This window comes from Eimeria maxima, genomic scaffold, assembly GCF_000499605.1.
Source record: "Eimeria maxima Weybridge genomic scaffold, Emw_scaff436, whole genome shotgun sequence".
NCBI lineage: Eukaryota > Apicomplexa > Conoidasida > Eucoccidiorida > Eimeriidae > Eimeria > Eimeria maxima.
The window spans coordinates 7,501-16,275 of NW_013563854.1; the positions used below are offsets into that span (position 1 = coordinate 7,501).

Here is an 8,775-nt window from a genome sequence, read left to right on the forward strand (position 1 = left end):
TGTATATTAACTAAAAGACAAAGAAAGAAAAATAATATTATATGTAGGGTTTAGGGTTTAGGGTTTAGGCCCTAGGGTTTAGGGTTTAGAAAAAGTAGGGGGGCCCCCCTTACCTCTCCCTTCTATAGGGTAGAGGCTGAGCAGGCAGGGAGGGGGGCCCCCCAATAAACTATTGGTAATAAAGGAGTTGTTGGTGTATTATGAGTGCATAAAAGGGAGAAAAAAGTAAAATAAAAAGATAATTTAATTAATTTAATGAATAAATAGATAAAAATAATGATTAATTTGATTATTTTGCATAAATAGGGAATAAGGAGGTGCCTGTACACCCGAGCCCTTGTGGCGCAATGGATAGCGCGTTGGACTTCTAATCCAAAGGTTGCGGGTTCGAGTCCCGCCGGGGGTGTCCTTAACTAATTAGATTGTTGCTGCTGCTGCATGCAGTGCTGCTGCTGCTGCTGCTCTGGCTGTTGCTGCTGCTGCTTCTGCTGCTGCAACCACAGCAGCAAGCCCTTGTAGCGCAATGGATAGCGCGTTGGACTTCTAATCCAAAGGTTGCGGGTTCGAGTCCCGCCGGGGGTGTCCCTGACGAACTGGATTGTTGCTGCTGCTGCATGCAGTGCTGCTACTGCTGCTGCCGCTGCTGCTGCTGATAGGGCTGCTGCTGCAACGATAGCACCAAGCCCTTGTGGCGCAATGGATAGCGCGTTGGACTTCTAATCCAAAGGTTGCGGGTTCGAGTCCCGCCGGGGGTGCCCCTTTTGTATATTTTTCTTCTTTTTTATGTATTTATATATTAAATTAAATCATTAAATTATATTATTAATTAATATATAGCCATAAAAACATTATTAACAACAAAAAATCATTCTTTTTGATCCCTGGTACCCCACTATACACCATAAACACTCTAATCTGCAAATAAGCTACCCTCTAACAAACCCTAAACCCTAAACCCTAAACCCTAAACACACACTTATTTAGGGTTTAGAGGTGTGGGGCCCGGCAGAAGGGAGTAGGAGGGGAGAAAAGAGTGATTAATTGCTTCCTTCGCTGATAGGGCTGCTGCTGCAACGATAGCACCAAGCCCTTGTGGCGCAATGGATAGCGCGTTGGACTTCTAATCCAAAGGTTGCGGGTTCGAGTCCCGCCGGGGGTGTTGTTCTTCTTGCTGCTGCTGCTGCTGCTTCTGCTGCTGCTGCTGCTGCTGCTATTCCTGTTGTTGGTGTTGCGGCTGTTTCTGTTGCTGCTGCTGCTGCTACTGTTGCTGTGCCGCTGTTTGTGTGTGTGCCTCTATGGCACCCTTTATAGATGCCGCTGTCTCTATTAAACACTAAACCCTAAGCTAAACCCTAATCTAAACCGTAAACCCTAAACCCTAATTCATAGACCTTAACAAATAATCTTGTTGCTTGCTGCTGCTGCAGCAGATAAACAAGTGGGTACTTCTATGAGGGGGGCACCCCTTCCCCCCCACGGGGGCCCCTCTGAGTTGTAGGGGCCCCCTGATTTGGGGGGCCCCTTTATGCAGGGTTGCCCCCGATGGGACCATCGGAACTCGGGCTCCCCTCTGTATTGGGGGGCCCCTCTGAGTTGGGGGCCCCCTCTGGGTTGGGGGCCCCCTCTGAGTTGGGGGCCCCGTCTTCGAAGGCCTTCAGCAGCAAAGAGGGCCGCACTTGTAGTTTCTGCTGCAGCCGTCTCTCCTCTTCAGCCCTGCAGCAGCAGCAGCAACGGCAGCAGCAGCAGCACTTGGAATTGCAGAAGCAGCAGTAGCAGGTAGAGCAGCAGCAGCAGCAGCTGCTGCTGCTGCTGCTGCAGCATCAAGAGCAGCAGCAAGCCTCCAGGAGGCAACAGCAGCAACCACCGACTATCTCGGCAACACTAGCAGCAAATACAGCATCAGAAGAAGCAGAAGCAAGTGCAGCAGCAGCAGCAGCAGCAAGTGCAGCAGCAACAGCAGCAGCAAGTGCAGCAACAGCAGCAACAGCAGCAGTACCTTCTTTCTTGTCTTTCTTTATATGCTTGTAATGCCTTTGCTTTCTTCATTGCTGCTTGCTTCCTCTTCTTGTCTTTGTTTGTACTTGGCTTCCCTAAGTATCTATTCTCCCGTAGTAGCAAATCCATACTACCTGCAGCAGCAGCAGCAGCAGCAGCAGCAGCAGCAGCAAGAGCAGCAGCAGCAGTAGCAGTAATAGCAGCAGTAGCAAAAAGCAGCAAAAGCAATGCTCAAACGGCTTAAGACCGCCTCTAGGGTTTAGGGTTTAGGGTTTGCAGTGTGTAGATTAGGGTTTGGAGTTTAAGGTCAGCATCTATACAGGTTTTGGGTATATTATTTAGGGGATCCAAGGGTTTAGGGTTTAGGGTTTAGGGTTTAGGGTTTACCTGGTAAGGTGACGGGTTTAATATTTAATAGACGGAGGACTTGGCAATAACGCTCAAAGTCACGAGACCCTAAATACTTCAAAAGTCTGCAGCAGCAGCAGCAGCAGCAGCAGCAGCAGCAACAGCAACAGCAGCAGCAACAGCAGCAGCAACAGCAGCAGCAGCTCATGATTCCTCTGAGGAGCAGCGCTTGCGCAGGCAGTGAAGAGATGAGCAGCAAGCCCAAAGATAAACACAGCAACAGCAGTAGCAGCAGCAACAGCAGCAGCAGCAACAGCAGCAGCAGCAGCAGCAACAGCAGCAGCAACAACAGCAATAGCAGCAGCAACAGCAGCAGCAGCGTACCTGCGGCGTCTTGCAACAAGAACTTTAAGGCCTCTTAGGGTTGCAAAATCTTTTCTGTGTTGCAGAAGATGGCGGGTAAGATGGCTTATCCTGAACCCCAAACCCTAAACCCTAAACCCTAAACCCTAAACCCTAACGCGCAGACATTTCTTCAGTCTGATGCTACAAATCCTGCTGGTTCTAAGCCCTCCAACAAACCCTTATTTTTCCCAGTCTATCAGCCTCAAGGAATACTTAGGGTTTAGATAATTTAGGGTTTAGGGTTTAGAGGGTTTCGAGGGTTTCGAGGGTTTCGAGGGTTTCGAGGGTTTAGGGTTTAGGGTTTACGTACCTTGCTGTAAGAATTCCTATTTGTACTTCGCTGCTCCCCGTGTCTGTTGGATGTCTTCGCAATGCCAAACGATTTGCAACGGATAATAATCTCTGAGTTGCTGCCTGTATATAACAAACCCTAAACCCTAAACCCTAAACCCTAAACCCTAAACCCTAAACACTAAATAATGAACCGTAAACCCTAAATAATGAACAGCAAACCCTAAACACTAAACAATGAACCGCAAACCCTAAATCCCAAACAATGAACAGCAAACCCTAGACAATGAACAATAAACACTAAACCCTTAACCTTAAACCCTAAACCCTAAACCCTAAACCCTCTGTACGTACACCTGAAGGAACGGGATCTTTTTCATTAAATGCCCAAAGGTCTTCGCTGCCATCAGAGATTTCCTCCTCTAATGCATTCTCTAAAGATCGCCGCTTCGTGCTGCGCTGCTGCTGCTGCTGCTGCTGCTCTTGCTGCTGCTGCTGCTGCTGGTCCTCAGCGGGTTCCTTGGATTGTTCTGCAGCTGCGGCTGCTGCTGCTGCTAATGCTGCAGCAGACGAAGCATCCTCCGCGGAAGCAGAGCTACTTGGCCCGCTTGTAGCACTGGCATTTGCTGCTGCTGCTGCTGCTGTTCTTGCTGCTGAGTGTGATGCTGCTGCACAACGTGGCAGTGCTGTATTCCAACAAACGCCGCCCTCTGCAGCAGCAGCAGCTGCTGCTGCTGCTGCTGCTGTTGCTGTGTCTTTGGCCAAGAAAGCTATGGGAGGCAGCCGCGACTGCAGCAAAAGAACGGAAGCTCCTACCGCTTGCTGCTGCAGCACGAAGAGCAGCAGCAGCAAAGGCAGCAGAAGCTGACGCTGCTGCGTCACCTGCATGGCTGTTCTCTTCCCCCCGAGAGCAGGGATAAGGGTTCTGGCTTAGGGTCTCAAACCCTAAACCCTAAACCCTAAACCCTAGGGGGTGCGTTAAGCAACAAATTTTTATCTGTGGCTTTACTGCTGTCTGCAGTTCCATTTGGCAAACTGCAGCAGCAGCAGATCTTGCAGCAACAGCAAACAGACGCAGCAACAAGAGCAGCAGCAGCAGCAGCTGCTGCTGCTGCTGCAGGTCTTTGCAGGCCTCTTAAGGCGTTGGTGTTTCTTCCTTCTCCGTAAAAAACAAAAAATAAATAAAAAACAAAATATACATTCGCACAAAGAGAGAGAGGGCAGAGGGGGGCCCCTAGGGGGCCCTCCAACCCCCTCCTGCTCTCCTATGAGATGTGGGAAGGGCCCCCCCCTCTTGGGGGGCCCCCTAGCTAGGGGCCCCCCAAGGGGGCCCCTAGCTAGCGGGCCCCATGTCTTGTCTTCTATGCCCTGAGGTCAATAAACCCTGAAATAATTTATTCTTTACTTTCTTTCAAAGACTTGCAGCATTACGGGCCTACCTGCTGCTGCTGCTGCTGCTGCTGCTGCCGCTGCAGCTGTGCAGCAGCAGCTGCTGCGGCAGGGCTTTGAAGAGGACACAAACCCTTACAGAGGAAGCTACCGAGGCAGCATCTAAGCAAGACCCGTAGGGTACCTTCTCCTGCTGTTGTGTGCCAGTACAGCAGCAGCAGCAGCTGCTGCTGCTGCTGCTTCTCTTGTTTGCTGCTATGCTCAGACTTCTTGTGAGTCGCGGCCGCAGGCTGCTGCCTAATGCTCGCTGCAGCAGCTTCTGCAGCTGCTGCAGCAACTGCAGCAACTGCTGCTGCTGTTGCTGCTGCAGCGGGTTTGCCTTTTCTCGTGTGCCGAGCAGAAGACACTTCACTCAGCAGCATCAGCAGCAGCAACAGAAACACAAGCAGCAGCAGCAGCAGCAGCAGCAGCAGCAGGAAAAGCCGCAGCAGGAAGTCATTCGCTTGTCCTCCATCAGAGGCAGCTCTTTGTGGAGGTCAAAAGCTGCCATCAGCAGCAACAACAACAGCAACAGCAGCAGCAGCAACAGCAGCAGCAGCAGCCCATCAACAACCACCACCACCAGCAGCTACCTCATCCCCCGCAGCCGCAGCCGCCGCAGCAGCAGCAGCAGCAGCAGCAACAGCAGCAAGAGTTACTGTGACCGTCGTATAGTTCGTGTAATAGGAGGAAGAGGAGGAGATGGTTGTTTATATTTTATTAAGCATATTCAGCATTATATTGTTGGGCCTGGGCAACCAGCAGGGGGGAGAGGAGGTAATGGGGGCCCCGTCCTGCTGCAGCTACAGTACCCATATATAAGGGGCCCCCAAGGAGTACAGGGGGAACCAGCAGCAGCACCAGCAGCAACAGCAGCAGATGATTATGGCATTCAAGGGGGCCCCGCATACGCCACACACATGCATACAAACACTCCCACCAGTCCTGCTGCTGGGGGGCCCCACAGCAGCAGCAGCAGCAGCAGCGGTGTGGGGCCGTCTTGGGTGGGTACCCTATGGGGGGGGCCCCTAGGGTTAAGTGGCTGTGTAGAAGATTTAAGTGGTATAAAAGGGTACGTTAGGGGGGGCCCCGGAGGGGACGGAGAAAAAAAGTACTGCAAGGGTAAGGAAGGAGCAGCAGCAACTGTCTTGCTGCCTAGTAGCTGTGCTGTATGGTCACTGCAGCAGCCGCAGCAGCAGCAGGAAGAGGGAGAGGAAGAGGAAGAGGAGGAGGAGGAAGAGGAGGAGGAAGAGGGCCCCTGGGAGGGAGGGGCCCCTTGGGAGGACGCAGCAGCAGCAGACACAGCAGCAGCAGAAGAAGAAGCAACAGAAGAAGAAGACGCAGCAGCAGCAGCAGCAGAATATGCATATAGTGAGGAAGGAGAGGAGGAGCTGCAGCAGGGCAAGAAGTTCTTGGGTCTTCTTGACCCGACTGCTGCTGCTGCTGCTGCTGTTGCTGCTGCTGCAGGCAACAGAAAAGTTAGCAGCAGCAGCACCTTAGATGAGCTTGCTGCTGCTGTGCTGCAGTTGTTGCAGCCGCTGCTGCACTCAAGAGAGATGGTAGCAGCAGAAGGAGGTAGAGGGGGCAGCGGCAACAGCAGGAGATGTCCCTATTCAGCAGAGAAGGGGGAAGCAGGGCAGCAGCAGCTGCTGCAGCTGCAGCTGCTGCTGCTAGCAGATGCTGCACTTATAGGGTTCCCTAATGCAGGTAAATCCCTGCTGCTGTCTTCCCTCTCCCGCTGCAGTGCAGCAGCAGCACCGTGGCCCCACAGCACAACAAAGCCACAGATCGGTCATGTTATGCTGCAGCAGCAACAGCAGCAGCAGCAGCAGCAGCGGGGGAGCATCTCTATTGCTGATCTACCTGGGCTGCTGCCTGGTGCATCCAATGAGGCTGCTTGCTGCGCTGCTAGGCATGCAGAGGGGGCAAAGCTGCTTGTGCTAGTAGTAGATGCTGCTGCTGCTGCTGCTGCGGACGGAAGCAGCAGCAGCAGCAGCAGCATGTTGGATACGGTAAGCATGCTGCAGCAGCAATTGCTGCTGCACTCCCCGCTGCTAGCAGCAAGACCTTCCTTAATAGCAGCAACTAAGTGTGACTTATGGCCACAAGAAACCCTTAAGAAGGTAGATCTGCTGTGGCAGCAGCAGCAGCAGCAGCAGCAGCAGCATGCTGCTCGTGTACAGCAGCAACTGCAGCAGCACTTTGATAGCCTATTCGAGCGCCAACAGCAGCAAATCCAGCAACTGCAACACGAGCAGCAGCAAATGCAGCAAGACTATATACTACAGCAGCAGCAGCAGCAGCAGCAAAGGCGACTGCAGCGGAAGCAGCAGCTCGTGCATCTGCTGCTGCAGAAATTGCAGCTGCAGCAGCAGCTAGAGGTTGTCCCTGTAAGCGCCAGAGAGAGCATAGGACTCAACTACTTCGTGCTGCAGCTGCAGCAGCAACTGCAGCAGCAGCAGCAGCAAACCACAATTGTAGATTTGCTGCAGCTGCTGGAGTGGTCCTTGTTTGCTGACCCGTAACTCTAAACCCTAATTTGTTTTTCTCTAAACCCTAAACCCTAATTTGTCATCCAAACCCTAAACCCTAATCTGCCTTCTAAACCCTAAACCCTGATCGGCTGCCTGAACTAGTTTGCTGCCTAAACCCTAATCTGCCTTCCAAACCCTAAACCCTAGTCGGACTCCTAAACCCTAAACCCTAATATACTTCTTAAATAATAAAACACTTATTGAAATATAATTTTATTTTAAATTCAATTTAATTATTTCATAAACCCTAAACCCTAGGGTTTAGTGTTTAACGAACACCTAAACCCTAGGGTTAAGGGTTTACGTAGGGTTGTTTGTTGTAGCGGCTGCTGCGTAACCGGTAACACTAGCTGGCCGCCTAAACCCTAGTCTTCTGTACAAACCCTAAACCCTAATTTACTATATATACTGATATTTTTATACAGACAAGAAATGTTAGTTGTTTGCTGCTGTTCTCGCTGCTGTTGCTGCTGCTGCTGCATGCACTCGGGGGCCCGCGGCCCCACAGGCTTCCGACCGGGGCCCCCAACAGGAGTGTTTAGGGTTTAGGGTTTAGGGTTTTAGGTTTTTAGGGTTTTTTGTTTAGGGTTTAGGGTTTAGAAGTATTTTATTTTTGTTGCAGCGACGTAAAGGAGGCGCTATTTCAAGCGCCTCCTAGCGCAGCAGCAGCAGCGGCAGCAGCAGCAGCAGCAACACCAGCAACAGCCGCCATAACTGTAGCAGCAGAAACGGAAGCAGCAAAGGGCGGCAAGCAGCTGCGGCGGCAGCAAGAGTAGCAGTGGCCCTCATCAGCTGCAAGAAGAGCAGCAGCAGCTGCAGCAACTGCAGCAACAGCAGCACGAGCAACAACAACAACAACAACAACAACAGCAGCAGCAGCAGCAGCAGCACCAGCGAAGATGAGGATTGAGAAGTGCTGGTTCTGTTCCAGCAACATCTATCCCGGTAAGCCCTAAACCCTAAAGGGTTGTACATTATGCAAGGGTTTAGGGTTTAGGGTTTAGGGTTTGTACGGTATAGAGTGTTCCACTCTAAACGCTCAGCCCTAGATCCTTATATGCATGACCTATACCTAAACCCTAAACCCTAAACCCTAAACCCTTGACTGTATCAATTAAAACCCTAAACCCTCGATAATACATATTAAAACCCTAAACCCTAGCATGCAAACCCTAAACCCCTTTCCTTAACGCCCTACCTCAATCCCATCTCCTCCCCCTCCTCTCCTTCCTTCTACCCCCCAAACCCTAAACCCTAAACCCTAAACCCTTTTTTTTTTCCTGTATACAGGCCATGGTATAGTATTTGTTCGTAACGATGCAAAAATCTTTCGTTTTTGCCGATCTAAATGTCATAAATATTTTAAGGCAAAAGGAAACCCTAAAAAATTTAAATGGACTAAGGCATATAGGAAGGAAAGAGGTAATTTATTAGGGTTTAGGGTTTAGGGTTTAGGGTTTAGGGTTTGCACCTGTTTAAGGGTTCTTATGTGTCTTAAATAAATAATGAGGGTTTATGAGGGTTTAATAGACTAATCATTTAGGGTTTACAAGGGTTTACGAGGGTTTATAATATAAACTGTAGGGTTTATTAAGGGTTATGGACCGAACAGTGAGGGTTTATGAGGGTTTATGAGGGTTTATGAGGGTTTACAGTATTCTAAATTAGGGTTTATGCTAAATTAGGGTTTATCCTAGGGTTTCCAATATTTTTTTTTTTTTTTTTTTTTTTTTTTTTTTTTTTTTTTTTTTTTTTTTTTTTTTTTTTTTTTTTT

The 8,775-nt window shown here is 50.2% G+C and overlaps 2 protein-coding genes across 2 annotated transcripts; one reads left to right on the forward strand and one right to left on the reverse strand.

Moving 5' to 3' along the window:
• Positions 1-1,523: 1,523 nt before the first annotated feature.
• On the reverse strand, positions 1,524-3,927 carry EMWEY_00033000 (ribosomal protein S15, putative; the record flags this gene model as incomplete). Its single annotated transcript, XM_013478456.1, has 4 exons — positions 1,524-1,713; positions 2,728-2,817; positions 3,059-3,162; positions 3,394-3,927. 4 exons carry the CDS (start codon positions 3,925-3,927, stop codon positions 1,524-1,526), a joined length of 918 nt encoding a protein of 305 aa, XP_013333910.1.
• Positions 3,928-5,387: 1,460 nt separating this feature from the next.
• EMWEY_00033010 (GTP-binding protein, putative) lies at positions 5,388-6,992 on the forward strand (the record flags this gene model as incomplete). Its single annotated transcript, XM_013478457.1, has 1 exon — positions 5,388-6,992. The coding sequence occupies one exon, from the start codon at positions 5,388-5,390 to the stop codon at positions 6,990-6,992; it is 1,605 nt and encodes a 534-aa protein (XP_013333911.1).
• Positions 6,993-8,775: the final 1,783 nt, after the last annotated feature.